Consider the following 26526-nt stretch of genomic DNA (forward strand, 5'->3'; position numbering starts at 1 on the left):
AGGCGGTCCTTTATTAGGGACCTTTAGTGCCCTGAGCTTCGGCTACAGGGTTTTTGTGGAAATTCACCATGCCTCGCACGCACTTCCTGAGTTTGGTCTCCTGCCAGGCCAGGTTGAGAAAAGAAAAGGTTGAGAATTTTAACAGCAAGTAAATAGCAAAGTGTCTTATAATTACATAAGGAACATTATATTAAAATTTTTGTTGGTGACAGATACTCTAACAAATATTGCAGCTTTTGGTTTTGACCTTCTGATTTCGCTGGCTCGAACCACAATGAAAAGGTTGCCTAGACATGGAATGAATTTGTGGCTTGTTTAAGGATAGTTTTACACTGACATTGAGCGCCATCCCTAAAGGGCCATTAGGCTCCTCTTTTTTTTTCAGACTTTTTGGGCCATTTTTTGGAACGGGGCAATAATGGGTCCTGACAGATCCTGTTTCCTGTAATGGGGTCCTTCAGGTGCAGTTATTTTGTAGTAGGACTTGCTATTCCCCCAGGCTCACCTGACGGCCGTCACATTGCTCTGTGCTAATTGCAGTGTGAAAGAAGCCTTAGGATGATGCGTCTTTTTATGCCCCCTATTGCCAAAAGGCGCAAATAATAAATATCGTCCACTGCTTCAGAAAGTGCCCACAACTTAATTTCACAGTTTCACAGTATCAGTTAAGAAAAAGGCATATATATATTTATATATAAAAAGGAGCAACAAAAAGGTGCATTAACACACTGCACCCAAAAATGTGCTCTTTTTCCACCACAAAATCGGATAATAAATGCAATTGTAAATGGCCCCTAAAGTCACTTCCATGCTCCAGTTCTGGTGTGTGTTAAAGGCCTGAGCTAAAACCCTCAGGTGTGTGATCACTGCCATTTTGGGTGAGAACCTGCTAAATTTTGGGTGAGAACTTCAGAAGTTTATGTTTATGTAAGGAACCTGATAAAAGAACATTAAAGTTTCTGTTTTATTGCATGCTGCAAGCCAAACTTCTTGCTGTTTGTGAACTGCTACAATAAACCCAGAACTATTGAACTGTGAACCTGCCTGTTTTGTTCTGTGTGCTTGGTGGAAAGACTGTTTGAAGGGTACTGTCCTACATATGATGGAGAATGTGGGCACAAGCCATTGCTAGTGGCAATAGCGTGCAAATTGCTTTACTTTAAAATCTTCAAACTGCCAAGCGGTTAATGTCCTGGGTGAAAGCAGCAGCAGCACTGAAGCAACTCTGCTGTAATGGAGGATCTTATAAAGCAACTGATGCACGCCAGCCTACAGCAGGCCCAGGACTTACAGCAACAGACCAAGACCTCACAGCAGCAGAACTAGGCCTTGGTCCAGGCAATGCAGCAGCAGGTCAGGGCCACACAGCAGCAGGTCCGGGCCTCACAGCAGCAATACTGGCTAAGATGAAGGCAATGCAGCAGCAAATTGCTGCACTTAGAGAAGCAGTGATGGGGCAGCAGGTTGTTACTGTAGCTGGACAAAATTCTGAGCGAAAAAAAGTGCAAAATGGCTTGCAAAAAATTACTAAGGAGGATGATGTTAAAGCCTATATAACTCTTTTAACAAATTGCAAACATAGAAAAATTGCCTTTGGATCAGTGGGCACAACTTGGACTTTTCGCAAGAATAAGCCACCAAGGTCACGAATGTTTAATCTGTTCCACTTGGTGCGAAAGTGGTTACAACCAGAGGGTCTGAACCCATAGCAGATGGTAGAGAGTCGTGATGGATCACTATAGCCGTGCTCTATCTATGCCAGTGCAGAGCTGGGTTGCCCAGGAAAAACCACAGAACGCAGACGCTCTAATAAACCTGGTGGAGAGATATATTACTGCGGATAATCTCTTCTCCCGAGCTGATAACAAAACCATTTCCTTGGGGTCGCAAGATACCCGCTAAACCAAGAAGAGGTTGTTAAATCAAAGGGGAGAGTGGAGACAAATGGTTGTGAACAAGAAAAGGGGGGAGCTTGATACCACTTCCAAACCTCACATGACCCAAATAATTTGTTGGAGGTGTCATACTCTTGAGCACATAGCAGCACATTGTCCTATGGTGGCAGGGCCTATGGAGCGTGATGTGACTCGATAATGCTTTGTTTGCATACCCTGTCTGCAGAGCTGTGCCACATGCTGTCAATGGCAACATGGTGACTGCACTTCTGGACTCAGGAAGCCTCATTACCCTGCTTTGAAACAATGTTTCCCAGATGCTGTTTACTCCTGGAAAAGGCATAGGGGTAATGTGTGTCCATGATGATGTAAAAAGACTATACTGTTGCTTGAGTTACCATAGACAGCCAAAGGTGTGTCTTCTGTATGTGAACCTATGAATAATGGTCTGCACACTGAGGTGGTAGGGGAGATTACTGATGTGCCTGATAATTTTCCCCAATCCATTCTGGCAGGAAATGAGGCTGAGACCATAGAGTCTTATAAAGCCTTGCCTGACCTAGAGGTGTCTCAAGCTAATTTTGGTATGGCTCATTTACAAGACCCCACACTAAAAAGTGCCTAGGTTAATGTAACTGTTCTTAACTGTGTTTCCCCAAGAGCCAGGAGCTGATAGCAAGTGCCAAGGATATTTTGAGATCCTGGAAAAGGTTTGGGAGGTGGGTTATAAAGTGCATAAAACAGAGGAAGCCAAAAGGAAACCAGTGCAGTTATATCATGTAAACTTGATTAAACCTTGTAGAAAAAGGGAGTCACTGGCAGCATTAGTTTGCACTATAGTTCCGGTACCGAGGACAACAAGGTGAAAGTTGCTGATGCCTTATCGAGTTCCCAAAAACAGGAGACCAGAGAGTTTTTGCAACATGAGAAGGACATGTTCTCTAGCTTGCCAGGTTGTGCAAATGTTATTGAACATAAGATCCTTACAGAGCCTCAGGTGAAAGTAAAGGTAAGACCTTACAATTCCAGAAGCCCGTAGGCAGATAGTCACAGAAAAGGTCCAGAGAATGTTGGTTTGGGTGTAATTGTTAAATCCAAAAGTGAATGGTCTAGCCCAATTGTATTTGTCCCAAAGCCAAATTAAAGCTAGCACTTCTGCAATGACTTCCAGAAACTCAATGAGGTTTCAAAAATGGATCCTATCCTTTGCCCAGGGTGGATGGGTTTATTGAAAGGTTAGGTACAACAAGATACAGAACCACTCTGGACCTCACAAAAGGGTATTCCCACCATGACCACCCTGACTCATATTAGAGAGATCCAGTCCCTAGAGTCCCTTACTGCTTCTTTGAGTAATACTGTTCCTGAGTTTACCTCCATATGGAAACCTGATACTATATTGACAATCCACCTCCTTAGCTCCCTATCCCATGTCTTTCCCCTTTGTCTTTGTGTCGTTCTTTCTTGTGGTGTTTGTCTTTGGTTTCCTTTATTGTTTGTGTTCCCAGGTAGCTCCTGGGGACTGTTTCCTCCTTATTATGGATATCTGTATATATTTTTGGTTGTTTTTGCTTGACATTGACTGCATTTTAGCTACACTGTAACTCCATATGGTTCTACCTACTCTAGTGCTGTCTGCACTTGTCTTATGTAAATTTTTCCTGCCGATCATTTGGTCTGTTTGAATTGCCTTGTTTTTTGCATGGTCATGTGTTGATTTTCTTTCTGCTGTTGAATGACCTTTTGGTCTTATGCCCTTTATATTTTTGTTGATTGTAAACGACAAATTCTTCATTAAAAATAGAGTTTAAAAAAAACAAGGGTATTGTCAAATAACTTTGGCAAAAGAGGCTAAAGAAAAACTACTATTTCTACTCTGGATAGGTATTTCCAGTATGTCAGGATGCCCTTTGGGGGTAAAAGGTGCCCCTGACATTTTAAAGGGCAATGGGTCAGATTCTAATTCCCCACAAGAAGTAGGCAGCAGCCTACTAAGATGACATTGTCATTTTTAGCCTAGATTGGAGGAGCTATTTAAGTAGGGTTCAGGTTGTGCTAGACTTCCTTAGAGAAATTGTGCTTCTGACTTTTCATATGAATTTATAGTTTAAACCAGTGGCGTACCAAGGGGGGGGGGTTAGGGGACGTTTTTTAACCCTGCCTATACCTATAGGGAAGGGGGGGTGCTCTGCATATACTAATAGGGAAGGGGGGTGCTCTGCATATACCTATAGGGAAGGGGGAGAGGGAGGTGCTCTGCATATACCTATAGAGAAGGGGGGGAGAGGGGGGGTGCTCTGCATATATCTATAGGGAAGGGGGGAGAGGGGGGTGCTCTGCATATACCTATAGGGAAGGGGGTGCTCTGCATATACCTATAGGGAAGGGGGGAGAGGGGGGGTACTCTGCCTATACCTATGGGGAAGGGAGGGAGAGGGGGGTGCTCTGCCTATACCTATAGGGAAGGGAGGGAGAGGGGGGTGCTCTACATATACCTATAGGAAAGAGGGTGGGGTGTAGCTCTGCATATATCTATGGGAAAGATGGTGGGGTGTAGCTCTGCATATACCTATAGGGAAGGGGGGGTGTAGCTCCACATATACATATGGGAAAGAGGGGGGGTAGCTCTGCATATACCTATGGGAAAGAGGGGGGGTAACCCTGCATATACCTATGGGAAAGAGGGGTGTGTAGCGTAGCTCTGCATATACCTATGGGAAAGAGGGGGGTGTAACTCTGCATATACTTATGGGAAAGAGGAGGTTACCTGGCTACCTACCTACCTGCCCTTTTACTGTGCAGGACACCAAGGAGGGCATCATTACAGTTTGTGGGCCTATAGATGGAAAGATTGTGTAGAGGAGGGCACTGAATATATGCAGAGTCTGACATGTTTTTCCTGCAGATGTTAAGAGATCCACATGGCGGTCTTATCCAGACGGAGAAGAAAAGGAAAGAGAACGCCGCTGATCAGAAAAGACGTAATTGTGAGTCCCAAAATGTAACTGTAATCACTTATATGGTATACGCATCCTGTGTGCAGCTGATATCTACCGCCATATGGTCCTGTATATAATCACTTATATTGTATACAAAACCTTTATAGTATACTGGTCTGTGTATAGTGGTTTTATTCAGTACAGTATGGCGGTATTATCCAGTTATTGTGTGGTGGTATATATTTACTCCTTCTATACCAGTATTATTGGTCATGGAAATTTACCTACGTTAAAGTGTTTCTTACATATATAAATTTTAATTTATTGTGTGTGGGATTTGGGTGGAATAGGAGCATGGCAGAAGATTGACGAGCTGCAGAGCCTAGCAGGGGCCCTTGCCTTTTTTTTGGTCCGGGGGCCCCGAGTGTTGTCAGTCCGCCCCTGTGGGGAGGAAAGGGAGGGGTGCGTGTGTGTGTGTGTGTGTGTGTGTGTGTGTGTGTGGGGGGGGGGGTGCCAAACAAAGGGTCCGCCCCGGGTGCCAAATGCTCTAGGTACGCCTCTGGTTTAAACAGATGCCTCAGAGGTTTGACTAGGGGCTGTCCTGTCTCAGGAAATTATTGAGGAAGAGCATCCGATCATGTACCTGAGCAGGAAACTAAACTCCTGTGAAAATACCTATTCCATTGTAGAGAGAGTGTCTTGCAATAAAGTGAGCACTAGATTCCCTCAAGTATTACCTGCCTGTGAGAAACTTCAGACTTGTCTCAGACCATGCCCCATTGAAATGAATTAGCCAAAATGGGAGCCGCTGGCCTGTTGGTACTGATTCCGTTGTAGAGCTTAGTTGTGCAGATATGTTCGGGGTGTTCCCGGCAGGGAATTCCCCTGGAATCCCACTTGGGCTGGTATAGCTTCACCAAATGAAGATTTAACAATGCATCAGGGTGCAAAAGGTAGCAATTTTTATTAATGTATACACACAGGTTCATACAGGACAATGGCCCTGATTTACTATTGTAAACCCAACATGTTTTGTCGGTTGTGCGCCAGAATCGGGCGCATTGCGCCAGAAATTCTGTCTGCGCCAGAAATCTGTCTGCGCCAGAAATCTGTCTGCGCCAGAAATGAAAAACCCGACCACCTCTACATTTTACTGAGAAAACCCAAAAAGGGGGCATATCTGTCAGGAAAAGGGGATGTGGTAACAGCAAAGGGTGTTCCTGACATTTTCACACAAAAAAAACTACATATTTACTAAGGTTTCCACAGAATATGTAGTGGATTTGAGCTGAGGAAAACCCTACAGATCAGAGCATGTGTAAAAAATGCAAAATGTAGGGAAACCTTAGAAAATACTGTGGAAAAAAAATTGTAGGGAATTAAAACCCACAAAGAAACCTACACAACACTCTTAGTAAATCAGGGCCATTGTGTTACAGCAGAGATTCATTATAGAATAGCAATTTAAAAAATGGCGGGATCCAGGGTGACCTGGCCTTATTGATGACATCAGCCCTCGTGGGCTAACCGTGATCACTGAACTGATAGGTATGTAGGGATATCTCCTGCAAAATTGGCCCATTGAAATTTATAAGTCCAATGTGGTCTATGGAGGCTGAAAGTGGAACCTATAAAGCATTAGCTGCGGCTAGAAAGTGTATCGGAGACTTCTGAAATACTGTGTAAATTCAAATTACCCGGGGGGAAATAAATCTTTAATTATATGGTTAGCATTTAATTAAGTTGGACATAAATAGGTCAATGTGTTAAGTGGGGAAACTGAGAACAAGGGAATCTAGGTTAAAGGCAATCATTAAATTAAGATAAGGTTCATTTGGGGTAGTGTTGTAATTGCTCAACAGTGACCGTAGATGTCAGTATAATATAATATAAGTTACATTTCATTGAGGAGCTAGATTTAATGCATTACTCTGATATACTATGTACCTAGTTCAATACTATAATAGGATACAATAAAAATACAAGATTCAAATACATTTACAGAAATATAATATTTAAATGCCATCTTCAGATACCTTTATGGTAGATGAAGTAGAAGTAGGAACAGTATTAGGATGCAATATTAGGGAGCTTTTGTAAGGGGAAAGGAAGTATGATAAAAGATATATTTGAGTGGGTGAAGAAAACATTGCTACATGATACATAGACAAAGTTGATATTGATGACTCATTATAGAGATATTTATTGCTGTGTTAGGATCCATTTGTATAGCTCCAAACCGGGGAGGAACGGTATTAGGCTAAGTTTCCACTTGGTTTTTTTCTTGCAGTTTTTGGAAAACTGCCACTGCAGTTTTTGAGCCAAAGTCAGAAGTGGATCCATAAGGAAGGAGAAGTATAAGTCCTTCCTTTATATGTCCTATTCCTTTTTAATACATTTCTGTCTTTGGCTCAAAAACTGCAGTGGCAGATCTCCAAAAACTGCCAGAAAAAACCCAAGTGGAAACTTAGCATTATGATGTAAGATTAGAATATAAGAAAGCATTCATAAAGTGAAAGCTGAAATAATGATTCATATAGGTGAAAGGACACTCAGCTGGACACACAGGTATGTGATCACTGCCAGAGAACAGGAGAAGCAATTGTTCCGGAGCAATACAAGCGTCAGTGGAATATTATATTCTAATACACTGCACCAAAGACTCATTTTTGGGACTGAATCTGCCAAGTTTTGGGTGAGCACTTCATAAGTTTATGTTGATGTAAAGAACCTGATGTGAAGGACATTTAAGTTTCTGTTTTACTGAATGATGCAAACCAAACTATTTGCTGTATATGAACTGCTACAATAAACCCAGAACTATTGCCTGTTTGGTTTTGTTTGCTTAGTGCATAGAAAGTTTGAACGGTCCCATTCTACAACATCTACATTGAGCATCTTCTATAGGAGTAGCCTTTATTATATATGCATGTTGTGACATCCAGCTTGTGGGTATATTATAGCTAAAAGGTGAACTGCTATTCTTTGCTTTTATCATCATTATTAAGCATATAGACTCGGACATTTTTGTGTTTACCTTGTTTTTACCGACATGCATAGTCCTTGGAATTTATTCCCTAGGATATTTATTCTTATGAGGTACACCTACAGTATATGTATGTGCAACTACGTACTTGAAAAAGGCCACATGGGTGGCTGAAACGTAGCTTTTGGAATAAACCACCACCATGAACTTTACTTTGTGTGCTGCAGCTACTTTTCTTATTTGTGGATGTATGTGCAACTATATAGAACTAAGCATGTACCTATTTATTTTTTATAGGTTTGTTTTTTATTTTGTATATATGTATCTATTTATTTGATTCTTTTTGTTTATTTTTCTTTTAAGAAATTATTTACTGCTACAGATTATGGAGTGTTTTATTTAATGCAGACACTACATATGGTCCTGCTTTTACTTTTAATTTGCTACAGTTAATCTGGTGGACCTGAGGAAGGCACAGGATTGTGCCAAAATGCGTTGTCCAGTTGTATAAACAATAAAGTAGATTTTGTCCTGTGCGTTGCCCATGGTTGTGTTTATACCAGTATATAGCAGCACTTCTAAGACCTCCTTTTCGCTTCCTACCATTTTCACATGATATATCGATCCCTTCCCAAAAGGTGTCATATTAGGTATAAATGCAGAAACTTGTTTACCTTGTACCCTTTGTATGCCTACCATAGTGTTGTACCTATCGCAAGCATAACTCCAGAAGTTTAGTACACCAGGTTGATGTGGTGGTGGGGATCACACCTATCAAGAATCACAAGGGAGCACTATAAAAACCTGCTGTGTCCCTAAAGGGTTAATAAATAAACCAAGAAATAAAGCACTCACCAGTCTAAGATCTTGAATATCGATGTCATTTATTTCTAAGTAGCTAAATGTATTCTCCACCTAAAGTAAAATGAAGTAAAGTGTGTAACTATTTTTAACCAAAATACAATAATATATAGCTAAGGGCTTATTCAAACTATGATTTGTGCCTTTGAGTCATGTATATGTTGGGAAACTGTTAAAATCACATGCAAATATATCCACACTTTGACAAGCACAGGCCTTTTTCATTTCAATGGTAAGGGACTAGGTTAGGGTAATTTCCTGAACATATCCAGACATATCTCAGACTGAAAAATGGTGAAAACCAGTCCAATCAAAATGCAGATATATTGAAAAAACTATCAAGACATAGTCGCTAGCTGACTATACTTGGACCACTGGAATGAATGGAGGGGCCTGTGTCTGTCCAAGCCTGGTTATATGAGCATCAGCATATTACAAGGTTACATCAGCATGTCACTTAGGCTGGGTTCACACTACGTTTTGTCCCATACGGGAGCGCATACGGCAGGGGGGAGCTAAAAGCTCGCGCTCCCGTATGTGACCGTATGCGCTCCCGTATGCCATTCATTTCAATGAGCCGACCGGAGTGAAACGTTCGGTCCGGTCGGCTCATTTTTGCGCCGTATACGCTTTTACAACCGGACCTAAAACTGTGGTCAACCACGGTTTTAGGTCCGGTTGTAAAAGCGCATACGGCGCAAAAATGAGCCGACCGAACCGAACGTTTGATTCCGGTCGGCTCATTGAAATGAATGACATACGGGAGCGCATACGGTCACATACGGGAGCGCGAGCTTTTAGCTCCCCCCTGCCGTATGCGCTCCCGTATGGGACAAAACGTAGTGTGAACCCAGCCTTAGACAGTTTCCTGACCTTTCCCTGCATCGAAAGCAAAAATGTTGGTGTGGACCCTGCCTAATACTTGTTGGAAATTGAAAATATTATCATAAACAATAATAGAGCAGTTTAATTTTTAACAGCAATTGTTACGTCTATGTCATTGTGTGTCTACCGGATGGCTCATCTGTCCATAACATAGCTGTCTATGGAGGAGCCGATGACAATACACTTCACTCTGCCTTACTTATTGTGCCTTCAAGCTTCGTTTTATTGCAGTGAACTGCTATGGAGAAGAAAGAGTGACTCCATATTAGATAGTGTATGTCACAGGCTTCCCCATAGATAGCCATTTTATGGATAAGCTGTCTGACTGACACACAAGGATGGGGGAGCAGTGGGGCTAGCTGCATGATTATAGTGAATTTGACAACAGTAAATTGTATGAAGTATGTTACTCTGTATTATCATTACTATCATTTACTGCAAAGTTGTTAGGGTAGGGTTATACTGAGCGGATATGCAGCATATTTGACACTGTGGAAATACGCCGCGTATGCGCTTGGAGCAGACACAGGGCTTTCCTTTCTACAGCCCTGTGTCTGCAATAAGGTTCGGAGGCCGGCCGCGAACACTGGCATAAATGTGATGCTCGTCCTGCTCCTGAACCTTATTGTAGACTCAGGGCTGTAATGGGGAAAGCCTGTGTGTCTGTTCCTAGCGCATACACAGCGTATTTCACGCTGCCTGGTAGATTTCGACTGCAAAGATAGCTGGAGGGCTCACCTCTCCTTCCATGACTGCATTTTATTGAGCCATTTATTGATCAATTAAGTATTAAGTTCTATGGAACTGCATTGATCTGTATGAGGAATCTAATTATTCCTTCTTAAAGTCCCTAAAGTAAAACTAATAAAGTGTAGGAAAAAAAAAAGAGTTTAATAAAAGATTAAAAAAAAAAAAAAAAACACAGTACCCCTTCCATATTAAAAGTTCAAACAACCTCTTGACACTTGAGCTCTAAGCATGATCTAGTGCTGACAGATTCACTTTGCAATATGTGCACTCTACAGGCTACATTGCACGTCAACCATACTCTAGCCCAGACCTGGGCATTGTACGGCCTGCGGGCCACATACGGCCCTTTGATTGGCTTTGAGCGGCCCGCGCTGACTGTCATCCGTACAATGCCCAGGTCTGCACCAGCCTGTGCACTGAGCTCCCGTGCGATGACAGAAAGTGCTTACAGGAAGAGGGAGGGGGCATGCACTCCCTCCCCTCCCCTGCCTTCTCTCTGCCGTGCAGTCTTAGAACCTCTGAAGGCAGAGGAGAGGCCGTGTATCCTGTCTCCCTCCGCCCCCTCCCCTCAGCTCTAAACTTTGGTCGGGTGAGTGTTTCTGTGTTGTCTGTGTATATGTGTGTGTGTATATGTGTGTCTGTGTATATGTGTGTCTGTGTATATATGTGTGTCTGTGTATATATGTGTGTCTGTGTATATATGTGTGTCTGTGTATATATGTGTGTCTGTGTATATATGTGTGTCTGTGTATATATGTGTGTCTGTGTATATATGTGTGTCTGTGTATATATGTGTGTCTGTGTATATGTGTGTGTCTGTGTATATGTGTGTGTCTGTGTGTTGTCTGTGTATATGTGTGTTTGTGTGTATATATGTGTGTCTGTGTATATATATGTGTCTGTGTGGTGTCTGTGTATATATGTGTCTGTCTGTGTATATATACGAGTCTGTGTGGTGTCTGTGTGTGTCTGTGTGTATATATATATGTGTGTGTATATATATGTGCCCGTGTGTATATGTGCCCGTGTGTATATGTGCCCGTGTGTATATGTGTATTTATAAGTGCCTGTCTCTGTATGTGTTGTGTGTGTGTGTGTGTGTGTGTGTGTGTGTGTGTGTGTGTGTGGAGGGGGGGGGGGGGGGGGGCGCGGTTGAGCTGCCTAATCTGGGGGACAAGTATGCTGCCTAATCTGGGGGACAAGTATGCTGCCTAATCTGGAGGACAACTATGCTGCCTAATCTGGGGGACAACTATGCTGCCTAATCTGGGGGACAACTATGGTGCCTAATCTGGGGGACAAGTATGCTGCCTAATCTGGGGGACAAGTATGCTGCCTAATCTGGGGGAAAACTACCCGGCCCTTCACAATTTTTTAGTTTCTAATGTGGCCCCATGGAAAAAATAATTGCCCACCCCTGCTCTAGCCACTATATCTGGTATTAACAATTGCTATAAGTACTGATGAGTGAACTTTTGAAAACTTCAATTTGCAGGGGTGGTGGTAGTACTGTCTAATCAGCGGAATCTGGCATAGGAGGTTTAAATTCTACATTGATCCATGCCTGATTCATTTTAAACACAAAAAGTATCTTTCCCCCACTAGTATGAATCTTTTTTTTTGTTATAGAGAGGATGTGCTATGCCAAAAAGGTATGCAACGGACTGTGTAGATTTTTTACATTTGATTTGGTCTTATACACTAATTAGTAAAATTTGCCAAGTTTTTTTCATTTCCAATGAGCAGTATGAAATGAAAAAAATATTTGAAAACTCTGAAATACAAGTTATTCTGGGTACTCAGGATTATTTTGGAATATGTGGTAATCTGTTGATACAGATCCTGTTTTGCTTCCAATTAGTAATCATGAGGGTCTGGTTTTCTGAGAAAACACTCAGTATTGAAAAGTCAGTAAATCTGCTTAGTAAGATCAATAAATATGAATTCATCTTAGCTAGAGGTAAGAAGAAGCAGGGACTACAGCATTAAAAAATTATGGAGCACCAATACAGGTGTCTGGTGGTAGTAGCAGCAATAACATCAACAAGAAAAAGTTCTCACTTTCTTCCAGCCTGGCTCTATGATGTTGAGCCAGGTGTAAGTGGGTTCCTCACCATTTACAGTTACATGGTGATGAGCAGCAGGGGCCATATTCGAATTTGCGATATTTTTCGCGAATATATTGACGATTATTCATCCTATGTTCGCGAAATTCGCATATTGGCTATTTTCACTCACTTTTTTTTTTATGCGAAAATTCGCATGTGAAAAAAAAACATTGCATAAAAATTTGCACGTACAAAAAAATAAAAAATAATATTCGTCATTACTAATATCTAGCACTTTATTCTAAATATTTGCGAAATCGCGAATTGTAGATATTCACGATAAAAATTTGAATTACCAATATTTGTACTCAACACTAATGGTCTGGTGGTCCTAAATAGTCTGTCCCATCATTTCTGTGATCACTTCCATTCCGAGTGCTAAGCATAATGATAGCATTAGCCACAAGGAGGAGTTGTGTGTGGACATTTAACCTTTAGAGCATGTTGCAGAGAAGGTGGAAGCAGTGGTCGAACATACCACAAGTGGGACTGGTGGTGGTAGGCGTTATGTGGATACTGTAAGGCATTATGGTGGACATGCCCAGGGGGAGCAATGAGCCTATCATCAGACATCAGAAGTTCATACTAAGAGGCGGGATGAATGAGGAGGAGTGTAATAATGACAATGTATTGTTGGACAGGACGTGTTCAGAGAAGGAGGGTGGTGGTACTGTAAGTGAAGAAGCGCTTGACCGAGGCAAGGCCAGAACACCTGTCAAACGTAACAAACTTAGGCCTGCTGGTCTGATCAGCTCAGATGATCTGGTCTGATCAGCTGTATCTGTAGGCTTGAGAAAAAAACCTATTCCACCACTGCCTGCAGTTCACTGGCTACTACAACTCCCATCAGTCCACCACTGTCTGCTGGCTACTACAACTTCCACTAGTCCACCACTGCCTGCTGGCTACTACATCTTTCACAAGTCCCTCACATCCTACTGTCTCTTGTCTAATTTTTTTTTTTCAGCTTTTCATACAAAAGCTATTGCTTCTTCACTCTTTTAGGACACTATTCCTGTTGCAACTCCTAGAAGGGAGAATTTTCTGAACACTGATGACTCACTCTTGCTGATAGGTGCGGTTGCAGTATAGAGGCAAGGAAACCGTACTTTTCAAATCAAAGTTCAGTGTTTTATTCACACTTGGCAAACAGCAAAAGTCCACCTGTATTCCTTAGGTGTTTGTTCCCACCTGAGGCCATGCCATGCGGCATCAAGCAAGTCTTTTCAAGGCCTGCGGGCAATCTGCTCAACAGATTCCAAGCTCTCAGGGACGAACTCCACTCTCTCTCAGCTCTCTCAGACACTGAGCTGCAACTAGCAAATCCCCTCAGCTGGTGAGTAGTGTTGAGCGGCATAGGCCATATTCGAATTCGCGAATATATGGACGAATATTCGTCATACATTCGCGAATATTCGCATATTCGTAATATTCTCGTTTTATTTTCGCGTATGCGAAAAATTAGCATAGCGGAAATTCGCATATGCGAAAATTCGCACACCAGTCTCACACAGTAGTATTAGAGCTTTCTTTACACCACTAAAGCTGGAAGCAGAGAGGGATGATCACTGCGATGTGTACTGCGAAAATTTTTTTTTTTAAAAACCCCGAATATTCGTAATTACGAATATATAGCGCTATATTCGCGAATATTCGCGAATTCGCGAATATGCGATATTCGCGAATAAAATTCGCATTGCGAATATTCGCGAGCAACACTACTGGTGAGGCAGCCTAGCTTTAATGCCAACAAAAGACGGTCTGGATTGTGGGGAATGGCCCCCACCCTACACTTGACCCTTTCCGGTAAGAGCGTCCCGGATTGTCCTTCCAGCCATACTACGGCACAGACACTGAATAAATACCGGCTCTTACTTCACCAAGGCCAGGAGCCTTGGTGACACATATCGCCCATCAACCACCATGCCTTTCATCTTCTCACCCCCTCCCCCTTTGTTCAAGCCTGAGGGGGTGTACACTTGGGCAACAGTGGACTCAAGATAGGGCATCGGTATTGCCTAGCAAACGACCTGCTCTGTGTTCAACCCTAAACTTGAAATTCTGTAATGACAGAAAACCACCTGGTGACCGTAGCATTTTTGTCCTTGGCTTGGCACATCCACTTAAGGGGGGACTGATCCATCACAAGATGAAACTTCCTGCCCAACAGTTAATAGCAGAGAGACTCGAGTGCCCACTTAATGGCCAGGCACTCTCTCCACTATACTATACCTGGTCTCGGCCGGGGTCAGTTTGCAGCTGAGAAAAACAACGGGATGCTCTTCCCCATTGACTTCCTGGGAGAGTACAGCACCGAGACCTACCTCAGAGGCATCGGTCTGTACCACAAATTCCCTTTTGAAGTCGGGTGTCACCAACACCGGAGACCCACATAGGGCCGACTTCAAAGCGGAAAACGCCTGCTCTGCCTGTTTGTTCCAACGTACCATTACGGACTTGCGTCCCTTCATGAGGTCTGTTAAGGGCGCAGCCACCGTAGCAAAATGGGGGATGAATTTCATATAGTAACCCACCATTCCTAGAAACGACTTCACCTGTCAGGTAGTGACAGCTCGGGGCCAATTCCGGATGGCCTCTATTTTGTTTACCTGGGGTTTGACAACTCCACGCCCAATGACATACCCAAATGGCAACCCGATGGCACATTTTTTTGGGTTAGCAGTTAACCTGGCCTTCCTAAGGGAGTCTACCACTGCCTGTACTTTTGGAAGGTGACTTTCCCAGTCTGTACTGTGGATGATGATATCGTCCAGATAAGCTGAAGCATACCGACGATGTGGCCGAAGTACAGTATCCATTAGCCTTTGAAACATAGCGGGAGTGCCATTGAAACCAAAGGGTAACAACACCTTGTACTGAAATAAACCTTCTGGTGTGACAAAGGCTGTTTTCTCTTTGGCAGCCTCCATCAAGGGCACCTGCCAGTACCCTTTTGTGAGGTCCAAAACAGAAAAATACCGAGCCTGTCCTAGCCTTTCAATAAGCTCATCAACTCGGGGCATGGTATATGCATCAAACTTGGAAACCTCATTAAGTTTGCAGAAATCGCTACAGAACAGCCACTTACCTTCTGGCTTGGGTATTAAGACTATCAGCCTGGCCCACTCACTTTTTGACTCCTCGATGACATCCAATTTTAACATCTGCTGTACTTCTTCCGAGATGGCTTGTCGCCGCGACTCAGGTACCCGGCACGGTTTCAACCGTATTTTAACCTGCAGTTCAGTGACAATATCATGGCGGATGACAGAAGTACATCCAGAAAGGTCTGGGAACACGTCTGCGTTCCTACTGACAAACTCCCTGGCCTCCTGAGTCTATGCCGAAGAAAGACTGTCAGCAATTTTCACTGTGGCAACTGCTTCCTTCGTACCAGACTGAGGGACGGGAAACTCCACTCCTAACAAACCTGGCTGGGGGCTGTCATCCACACTATTCTCCCCATCTCTCCACAGTTTCAACAAGTTTACATGGTACACTTGCTCTGGCTTTCTCCGCCCGGGCTGGTGTGCCCTGTAAGTCACCTCCCCTACTTTTTCGATCACTTCATAGGGACCTTGCCACCTAGCCAGTAACTTACTGTCGACCGTAGGTACCAGAACCAAAACCCGATCTCCCGGGTTAAAATTCTGAATCCGAGCCTCATGGTTATATACTCTGCTCTGGGCTTTCTTAGCTGCCTCCATATGTTCCCTAACCAAGGGCAATACTGTTTCCACCCGTTCCTGCAACTGAGTGACATACTCAACTACACTTCTGTGCGGCGTGGGCTGTTGTTCCCACGCCTCTTTGGCTATGTCTAACAGACCACGTGGATGTCGGATGTCTGCAGTACAGCAGTTCAAAGGGCGAGAACCCAGTAGAGGCCTGGGGCACTTGCACTTCAAAAGATGAGATAGGGCAGCAAAAGCTCCCAATTCTTTCCATCACTAGCCACCACCCACTTCAACATATTTTTTAATGTTTGGTTAAACCTTTCTACTAGGCCGTCCATCTGCGGGTGATACACGGAGGTCTATAGATGTTTTACCTGAGCTCTTTCATTACTTTTGACATAAACGGGGTGCCCTGATCAGTCAATACTTCTTTAGGTAAGCCCACTTGGGAAAACATCTCCAATAGCTCCTTAGCTATGAGTTTGGCTGCAGTATGTCGCAGAGGCAGAGGCAGCACCATGTGATACCGAGTCGCATAGTCCAGGATTACCAGGATGTGTTGGTGTCCCCTAGCGGATTTCGGCAATGGGCCTACCAGGTCCATAGCGATCTGTTCAAACGGGACCTCGATAATCAAGAGGGGAACCAGGGGACTACGGTAACGTGGCTGGGGGCTAGTTATTTGCCATGTTGAGCAAGACTCACAATACCTTTCGACCTCTTTATACACACTGGGCCAGTAAAGGCGCTGCAAAATTCGGTCCTGCGTTTTCTGCTGCAGGTTCCCCCCCTAGAACATGTTAATGGAATAACTCGAACACCAGTCTCTGATATGCTTTAGGCACCACCAATTGTTCCACATTCTCACCCCTAACCTGATTTACCCGGTACAGCTTCCCCTGGTGGACCACAAAGCGGAGGTACACAGTCTCGGCCCCTGGTTGTTGTGGTGCACCTTCTGCAATTAAGACATTTTCACAGGCCCGAGATAATGTCGGGTCATGGTGCTGTGCCAAAATTTTCTCCCAAGACATTGAGGTTTGCCAACTCGGGTCCTGACGGCAGCTGCTCCACATCTCCTACCATTACATTCAGTGGAGATGACTCCTTCTCTTCCACCGTAGTGGTGGTCACCCCAACTGCTGTTGCTTCTAACTCAGGTTCCCAGGGTTCTGGGGTCACCCCTGAGTAGGGCAAATCTATTGGGAACACCCCTGCCTCGCAGGTCTGGGGAGCTCTTATCTGGGGCCACAAAGACACAAACCCTGGAAAGTCTCTTCCAATTGTCAGTTCATGTGGCAACTTTGTGGCAACAGCCGCCTCATGAGTCCAACGGCCGATTGTGGTTGACACAGTAACCCGAGCGGTTAGATAGTTTTTTAAATCACCATGAATGCAGAACACTCCAGCCTGTTGTCCCGTGTGGTCCGTGGGTGGCACCAGGTTGGACCTCACTAAGGTCACCATACTCCCTGAATCCAACAATGCCTCCACAACACTACCTCCCACCTTCACCTGGCAGAGGTGACCCGAGTCTCCTGCCCTGGGGATACCGGTGGCACACAGTCTCTGGGTATACAGGGAAGGCCGGAGTGCATAGTTAGTCTCCATTTGTTCCTGCTGCTGGGGACAATTAGCCGTAACATGTCCTGGTTCATGCCAGTCCCAATGCAGCAACAGGGTGGGGCTTTTAGGGCTTTCCAGATGCCTGGGCATGGGTGGAGACCTCCTGGGTTTAACTGCCCCCTCCCGCAGTTTTACGGTGGCCTTGAACCTTTCTACGAGGTCTACCATTCCCAGTGTGTTGGTAGAGGACATCTGGCCAATCCAGCTCTGGAGGGAGTAAGACAGAGCCCTCCAGAACATATCGGCCAGGAGACTGTCCTGCATGGCTGTAGCCACTTCTGCAGGCGTTGCAACAGGTCATAATATTGCGGCTTGGTAGGCTCAGCCAGCTTATATTCCCTTCCTTACCCACTGGGCCCGGACCCACACATTTACCCCCAGTCTTGCCAGGATCTCACCCTTGATGATTTCATAATCAGCAGCCTGGTGGTTGGGCAGGCAAAGTACGCCTTCTGGGACCCCAACATCAGGAACGGAGCGATGACCTCAGCCCACTGGTCCCAGGGTAACTTCTCCCTCATGGCCCCTTTTTCAAAGACCGCTGGGTAGGTCTCGACATCATCCGAGGGGGCCATCTTTGGTATTGCCATCCGAACCGCTTTCCGAGCGTCAGGGGTGGTCCGGGTCATCACTGCGGCTTGTAACGCCATTATATGCTGCAACAGTAGCTGATTAGTCTCCTGTTGTTGCTTGGTGAAATCCTGCTGGAGCCTGTTGGTCTCCCGCTGTTGCAAGTTGGCCTCCATGAGTGCTTTTACAACAGCCTCCATTTTGGCAACACTGCGGTCACTGAAACACTGCTTTGCCTACACTCACTGGAGAAAAACACTCCCGCCGTACTGACAGTCACTTGTCGGCAGAATCGTTGCCCCTAGCAACAACTACGACGGGTTATCCCAGGCTTGGGCTTTAGCAACAGCGTGCTGCAAATCCATCGCTAACCTCACTGCGTTTCACGCATCCTCCACCAAATGTGATGACTCGCACTTGCAGATAGGTGCGGTTGCAGTATAGAAGCAAGGAAACAGTACTTTTCAAATCAAAGTTCAGTGTTTTATTCACACTTAGCAAACAGAACAAAGGAAAATGTAACAAAAGACCATCTGTATTCCTTAGGTGTTTGTTCACACCTGAGGCCATGCCATGCGGCATCAAGCAAGTCTTTTCCAGACCTGCAGGCAGTCTGCTCACCAGCTTCCAATCTCTCAGGGATGAACTCCACTCTCAGCTCTCTCTGGCAGTGTGAACTGCAACTAGAAAATCCCCCTCAGCTGGTGAGGCAGCCTAGCTTTAAGGCCAACAAAAGACGGCCTGGATTGTGGGGAATGGCCCCCACCCTACACTTGACCCTTCCCAGTAAGAGCGTCCCGGATTGTCCTTCCAGCCATACTACGGCCACAGTGTCAGTCTGCATCGCAGCACAGACACTGAATAAATACCGGCTCTTACTTCACCAAGGCCAGGAACCTTGGTGACACATATCGCCCATCAACCACCATGCCTTTCACCTTCTGACAACACTTAGAAAAGCCAAAATGGACCCCCTCCAAAAACTTAGATTACATTGTCAGTTAAAAGGTTAGGGTACCCTAATCACACACCTTTTTACAGTATCTTCATATGCTCCTCTGTTTCCAAGATATGTAGGTTTAGTGTTTGCCTAACAAATCAGGGAATCATTCAGATGGGCGTGAACTTAATTCAAGCATTGGGATCAGGTGATGAGTGGGATTACACAGTAAGGGGATGTGAATGTGTTATAATGAGGGGTGTGCATGCCTAATACACAACCCCCAACTGCATTACCCCGCCTTTCACCCGATATTCACTTCTATAACTAAAATTAAGTTCTCGCCTATCTGACTATTCTCTAAAATTGTCAGATGAATTATAAATTCTGGGGAAAAGATTGGGGTATTTCATATATTTATGGTTGGCCACTAGTCCACTCAGAGGGCTTGGGCTTGTTACATCACACTGCTACTTAGAAGACCAGGGCTGGTAAACGGGAGACCGTTCCCTGGGGGAAAGTTAGTTAAGGTTTGATATTTTTATAGCCGGGGCAGAATAAAGAAAATTACTGGATAACCAACAATGGTTTCACTGGAAACTACAGAGTTTATCATCTTGTTTAATTTTTTTTAGCTTTCCAAACACTTGAATTAAAGGGGTATTCCAGGCCCAAATTTTTTTTTTTAAATATCAACTGGCTCTGGAAAGTTAAACAGATTTGTAAATTACTTCTATTAAAAAATCTTAATCCTTCCAATAGTTATTAGCTTCTCAAGTTGAGTTGTTTTCTGTCTAACTGCTCTATGATGACTCGCATCATAGGGGGCTGTGCAGTTCCTATGGGGAGATTCTCCCATCATGCACAGCTCCTGGGACGTGACATCATCATTGAGCAGAAAATTTCAGAAACTAATAACTATTGGAAGGATTAAGATTTTTTAATAGAAGTAATTTACAAATCTGTTTAACTTTCCGGAGCCATTTGATTATATATATATTATATATATATATATATATATATATATATATATATATATATATATATATATATATATATATATATATATATATATATATATATATATATATATATATATATATATATATATATACATATATATATACATATATATATATATATATACACATAATATATATATATATATATATAAAGGTTTTGCCTGGAATACCCCTTTAACTCACCATAACTATTTAAGTATATTTAAAATACTTTTCCTTCAACAAAAGACAATATATTTCTACAGTATTGTTCGGTACATAAGGACATGTAATACTTTAGCTTACCTTTAATGGAAGTGTGTGATGCAGCAGGAACGCTCTACAGGAAGTCAATACCTGTGGATGAAATGATAAATATATATGTAATTTTTCAATTATATTAAACAGGGAAAAAAAAGCTTGCAGCTTCCACATTCGTGATGTCATGTCACGCCCCCTCTAGTCATGTCTATGGGAGGGGGCGTGATGGTCAGTACATAGGGGTGTGGCGGCTGAATAGGGGATAAGATGTTTTCAGCGGAGTACCCCTTTAAATCTAAGTACAAATGATAAATGGTGCATCACACTGACATATTCACACTCTGCATACAATTAACTATACACAGTATCAGCCATGACACATGTTATTCTAACATTAATAGCACAGTGTTGTTATCCTTTTTGTTATATTTTTGGTATTAAACTATTTACCCTCTTAATCCCTGTATATGGTCCTGGGCATGATATGTGGAGTTATAGCGACACCTAGAAGAAACTGTATTGTCATTGTCCTGGGAGGGGCTGCCTATGTCCCTATTGGTCAAGAGTTTCATACCCAGGGGCATACCTCAGACAACCAGGGCTTATAAATGTAATTCCAAGCCACAATAAAAGGAGAAAGCATGGGAGATCAGAAGCCACCAGAAGCTATCATGTAATAATAAGAGTCTTCTAGAAAATTTGGGGGCACATGGGAGATCAGGAGCCACATGATGTATAATGTTATAATATAATCTTCTCAGAGAAGGGAGGTCTTCATCGAAGCACCATGAGGCATAGTTACATAGTTCATAAGGTTGAAAAAAGACCAGAGTCCATCAGGTTAAACCTATAACCCTAAATCTGGTATACATAACCAGCGTTATTATTCCCCAAAAATTCATCCAGACACCTTTTGAGCTCTTTTACAGAGTTCACCATGACCACCACCTCCGGGAGAGAATTCCACAGTCTCACTGCTCTTACAGTAAAGAACCCAGTCTGTGCTGGTGTAGAAACCTTCTTTCTAGAGACGAGCGAATCTAACCTGACGAACCCGAATTCCTTACAAATTTCAGGAAATATTCGATTCGCAAATAATGGGAATATCGCTGCGATTCTATCACGCGAATCACTTAATTAAACTCCATTTTTACAGCGTTCCAGGCTCCAGGCCATCTAAAATGACGGATCCACATGTCAGTACATGGGGTAAGGGACCCTGGGAAGGCAAGTAGGTGGGATGACCCTGAATCACATGCAGGATTTTCAGCAGCCAGTCACCCCTGTGATATCACAGCCCTATATAAATCGGAAGCCACTTCATTCATTACACTGCAGAGAGATAGGATGGACACCCTGTGTGTGTGTTACAGCAGAGAAAAGCGTATTCCAGGAGCGTTTAACCCCTTAAGGACCAAGCCCATTTTCACCTTAAGGACCAGGCCAATTTTATTTTTGAGTTTTCGTTCTTTCCTCCTCGCCTTCTAAAATCCATAACTCTATTATATTTCCATCTACAGACCCATATAAGGGCTTGTTTTTTGCATGACCAATTGTACTTTGTAATGAAACCTCTAATTTTACCATAAAATATACGGCGAACCCCCCAAAAAAATTTTAGGGAGGAAATTTAAATGAAAACTAAAATGTTGCACATTTTTGGAGGGTTTTGTTTTCACACTGTACACTTTACGGTGAAAATGACATGTGTTCTTTATTCTGTGGGTCAATATGATTACAATGATACCCATGGCTAGATACTTTTATATTTTTGTACCGTGTAAAACAAAAAATCTAAAATTTTTTGTACAAAATCAGTAATCTAAAATCGCCCTATTTTGACCACCTGTAACTTTTTAATTTTTCAGTATATAGGGCGGTATGAGGGCTCATTTTTTGCGGTGTCATCGGTACTTTTTATCGATACCACATTTGCATATATAAAACTTTTAGATAATTTTTTATAATTTATTTTTATAAAATGTGACAAAAAAGCAGCATTTTGAGACTTTTTTTATTTTTTACGTTTACGCCATTCACCGTATGGGATCATTAATATATTTTGATAGTTAAGACATTTACGCATGCGGCGATACCAAATATGTTTATAAAAAAACAAATTTACGCTTTTTGCGGGTAAAATGGGAAAAACTGACAATTGTTATTTTTATTGGGGAGGTGATTTTTCACTTTTACTTTTTATTTTAAAATTTTTCAACTTTTATTTTATTTATTTATTTATTTTTTTTTTTACACTTTTTTACTATCTATAGCAATCATTTGATTGCTAATACTGTTCGGTGCTATGCATAGGACATAGCACCGATCAGTATTATCGGTGATCTTCTGCTCTGGTCTGCTCGATCTCAGACCACAGCAGAAGACCCCTGGGAGACGGCCGGAGCCAGGTGAGGGGAGCTCCGGCCGCCATGCTGGATGATCAGATCGCCACAGCAGCGCTGTGGGCGATCCGATCATCCATTCAAAGTACCGCACTGCCGCAGATGCCGTGATCTGTATTGATCACGGCATCTGAGGGGTTAATGGCGGACATCCGCGCGATCGCGGATGTTGGCCATTACCGGCGGGTCTCCGGCTGCTGCTAGCAGCCGGAACCTGCCATGTATGACGCGAGCACCGTACCGCCAAACCAGGACGTACATTTACATCCGTGGTCGTTAAGGGGTTGTTTTTTTTCACTGAAAATAATTTTTACTGCAGCTGCAGACATTAACCTCACAGTCACTTTCTTCGGCATAGTACTACAGAGAGGGGCAGATAGCTGTGTGTTGCCTCATACATTTTAACAAGCTGCATCAACTTCATAAACCTTAGCAGAGGAGGCTGGAATAATTTTTCAGCGCAATTCAGTGTCTTTTTCCCCCCACAAAAAATCATCTACTGGTTATACTAGTCTGTAGATGGTATAATAACCAGCAGTCCATTCCTAAAATTCTGTGACAGAGTGCAATTTTGTGTTTAGTACACAGTTTTTTTTTGGCTGCAGCACTGTTGTATACTGTTGGTGTTTTACAAAAATATATATATTTTTTAAGGGTACTGTAGAGCATTTTTCTGCCCTGCATACCGCATACGTACATCAGTAGTGTACTATTTTGTACCTGTTAATCTGTCAAGAACCTATATACTGTGAAAGGACAGCAAAAAGTAATCACTGACTGGTGTTTAAAAAAAAATAATTAAAAAGTTTTTAGGCTCATTGACAGATTAACAGGTACAAAATAGTACACTACTTAGATGTACGTATGCTGTGGGTTCAGCTCCACTATTCACTGAGGATGATCTAATAGAGGAAAGTCAGCAGCTACTGCCCAACCAAGAAGTGGAGGAGACATCCGCCGCTTCTTCTGCTAGGCGGGCAAGTAGTGATGAGGAGAGTGACGTGGGAGACTGTGTTGCCAGGGTTCACGGTCCTGAAGCAGACGCTGTTGAGGAACATGAGGAGGACATCAGTGATGAAGCCGATCGCAATTAAGAGCCGGGTGCAGAAGGGGCTTCATCATCATCAGGAAAAGAGAGTTGCAGGTTGCACACGAGGCAGCAGCTGAGCCAGCAAGGCAGTCAGCGTGGAGGCAGAAGTGGAAATTCTGGAGCCAAACAAGCCCGGGGGAGACCACCTGCTTTGCGGCAGCCTACCTTCCCGGGAGGTAGTGGAACAGGGGTTCCTTGAGATGGCGGCAGTATCAGCTCACCCTTCCTTCCCACCGAGGGGAGGAGAGTAGAAAACTAAAGGGGGGGGGGGTCTGGATGATGATGAAGGCCGCAGTGGTCTTCAACCTGCGGACCTCCAGATGTTTCAAAATAACAACTCCCAGCAAGCCTTGCTGGGAGTTCTAGTTTTGCAACATCTGGAGGTCCGCAGGTTGAAGACCACTGAGGGATTGACAGGCGGAGAGTGCACTCGAGTATAAGCCGAGGGGAGCGTTTTCAGCTGTTATCATTAAAGCTGTTAAACTAAAACATTAGGGTGACCAACTAGAGAATCCATAGAAAGATGGTAGTGCTAGCGTACACTATCATAATAATTATATAACCAATAAATTACACAATTTATTACAAATTGATGATTTAAAAATGAAAAAATCCCCTCTAGCAGATATTGGCTGCCGTAAGCTGTTTTGGAAGAGTGGGATACCAAGAGTAATGCCGCTGGTATTGCGCAGTAACCACCTGCCCGTGACGCGTGAACACGGAACGCGCCACGCATGCAACAGGGGAGGTCTGGAGGAGGAGCATGGCCGTCCTACCAGGGCCGGTTTTAGGCTTAGCGTGGCCCTGGACAAAATCAAAAGTGGGGCCCCAAAAGTCGTAATAGTGCACTAACCAGATTTGCACATTTTTTGGTCACTTCAAATACCATAAAAAAAAATGAAAAAGCAATTGAAAAGTCCCATCAAAACTAAAATCTTACCAATAAAAACTACAAATCACAGTGCAAAAAATTACCCTCATACATCCCCATATACAGAAAAATAAAAGAGTTATAGGGATTAGAATAGTACAATTTTATATTTTGTATAGTTCCCCCACATTAGGTTGGTAGCATAGTTCCCCCACATTAGGCTGTAGTTCCCCCACATTAGGTTGTAGTTCCCCCACATTAGGTTGGCAGTATAATTCCCCCACATCAGGTTGGCAGTATTGTTCCCCCACTTTAGGTGCAGTATAGTTCCCCCACAGACATACAGCCTTCCGCCATATACAGTGTATAGCTGGAGGCTGTATGCCTGTGTATTGCCCCACTTCAGTGCTCTATCCACCAGAGGAGCGGTGGTCGGAGCACTGAAGAGGACGTGCAGGTAACTTACCATGCGCACGCGCGTCCTCTTCCTCGATGCTCCACTCCTCCGTTCCTATGGGCACATGCACGGGACGTACCTCCTGGCGGCCCCTGCGTTTTTAAAGTTAATTCGGGGCCGCAGAAAGGTAACCGGGACATCCTTGTGTCCCGAAAAGATCTTTCGGGGCACAGGGATGTCCCGAATGTGACGGGGCCCGTGCGGGCTGCTCAGTGGCAGATCCCCCCCCCCCCCTGGATCCGCCACTGAGCAGCCCGCAGGGCTGCAGCACGGAGGTGATAGAGCCTCAAGTTTGAGGCTTGATTAGGGTGTGCCCAGGCACACCCTGTGTGCACGCCTATGGTCACTACAGCTAAATTTACTGTTAACTAAGAATCCTAAGTCCTTTTCCATGTCAGTCGTCCCAAGTGTGTTCCCATTTAATACATAATCCCAGCCCGGATTTTTCCTCCCTATGTGCATTACCTTACATTTATCAGTGTTGAACCTCATCTGCCACTTCCCAGTACAAACCTCCAACCTATCCAGATCCATTTGTAATAGTGCACTGTCCTCTATAGTGTTTACCACATTAAAGAGTTTAGTATCATCTGCAAAGATTGCTACTTTACTATTCAACCCCTCCATAAAGGTATCATGGATAAATAAGCCTTCTCCTGGAAGTTATCTGAGAGACGAGGCCATAACGAGCCCAAGAGGTCCTGTAAGATGCAGCCATACAACTGTACGTTAACTATACACTGATGATTACACCTTCTCCTCTTTCCCATTACTTAAAGTTAGAGGTCTCACATAACACATATCTGGTAGCTTACTCGTTCTAATTGGATAATGATCATTTTAATATGTGGATTTAAAAGAGTACTTTTCATTAAAAAAAATTTTTTGATATGTTAGAGCTGATTGTATATAGAACAACTTTGTAATTTGATTTAATGTAAAAAATTCCTTCCTTTTACGTGTATTTTCATTTTGAAAATGTGGCCACTAGGGGTCTCCCCAGGAGTCCCTGGCCACAAGCTTTTTCATTGATTTCAGACTCACGCCGGCCTGGCAGCGAGTCCGAAATCGCAGCGCTGGCTGAGCACGTGAAGAGCTCAGTGCAGCTCCCTGCAGGGATCTGTACACTGAGAACAAGCTGTGCTCTGTACACTGAGGACAAGCGGCGCTCAGTGCAGTGAGGACAAGCTGTGCTCTGTACACTGAG

General features: G+C 43.6%; 1 protein-coding gene across 6 annotated transcripts in view; it reads right to left on the reverse strand.

Annotated features, from left to right (window-relative positions):
- Positions 1-26526, reverse strand: part of LOC130277031 (capping protein, Arp2/3 and myosin-I linker protein 3-like) — a 530598-nt gene that overhangs the window by 422281 nt on the left and 81791 nt on the right. For all 6 annotated transcript variants that reach the window (XM_056527256.1, XM_056527257.1, XM_056527255.1 and 3 more), the window contains exons 3-4: positions 20545-20595; positions 8676-8735 (exon numbers count right to left, since the gene is read on the reverse strand). In XM_056527256.1, coding sequence (XP_056383231.1) covers positions 8676-8735; positions 20545-20595 — 111 coding nt within the window. The remainder of the gene's footprint in view (positions 1-8675; positions 8736-20544; positions 20596-26526) is intronic.

This window comes from Hyla sarda, chromosome 6 (assembly GCF_029499605.1).
Source record: "Hyla sarda isolate aHylSar1 chromosome 6, aHylSar1.hap1, whole genome shotgun sequence".
Classification (NCBI taxonomy): Eukaryota; Metazoa; Chordata; class Amphibia; order Anura; family Hylidae; genus Hyla; species Hyla sarda.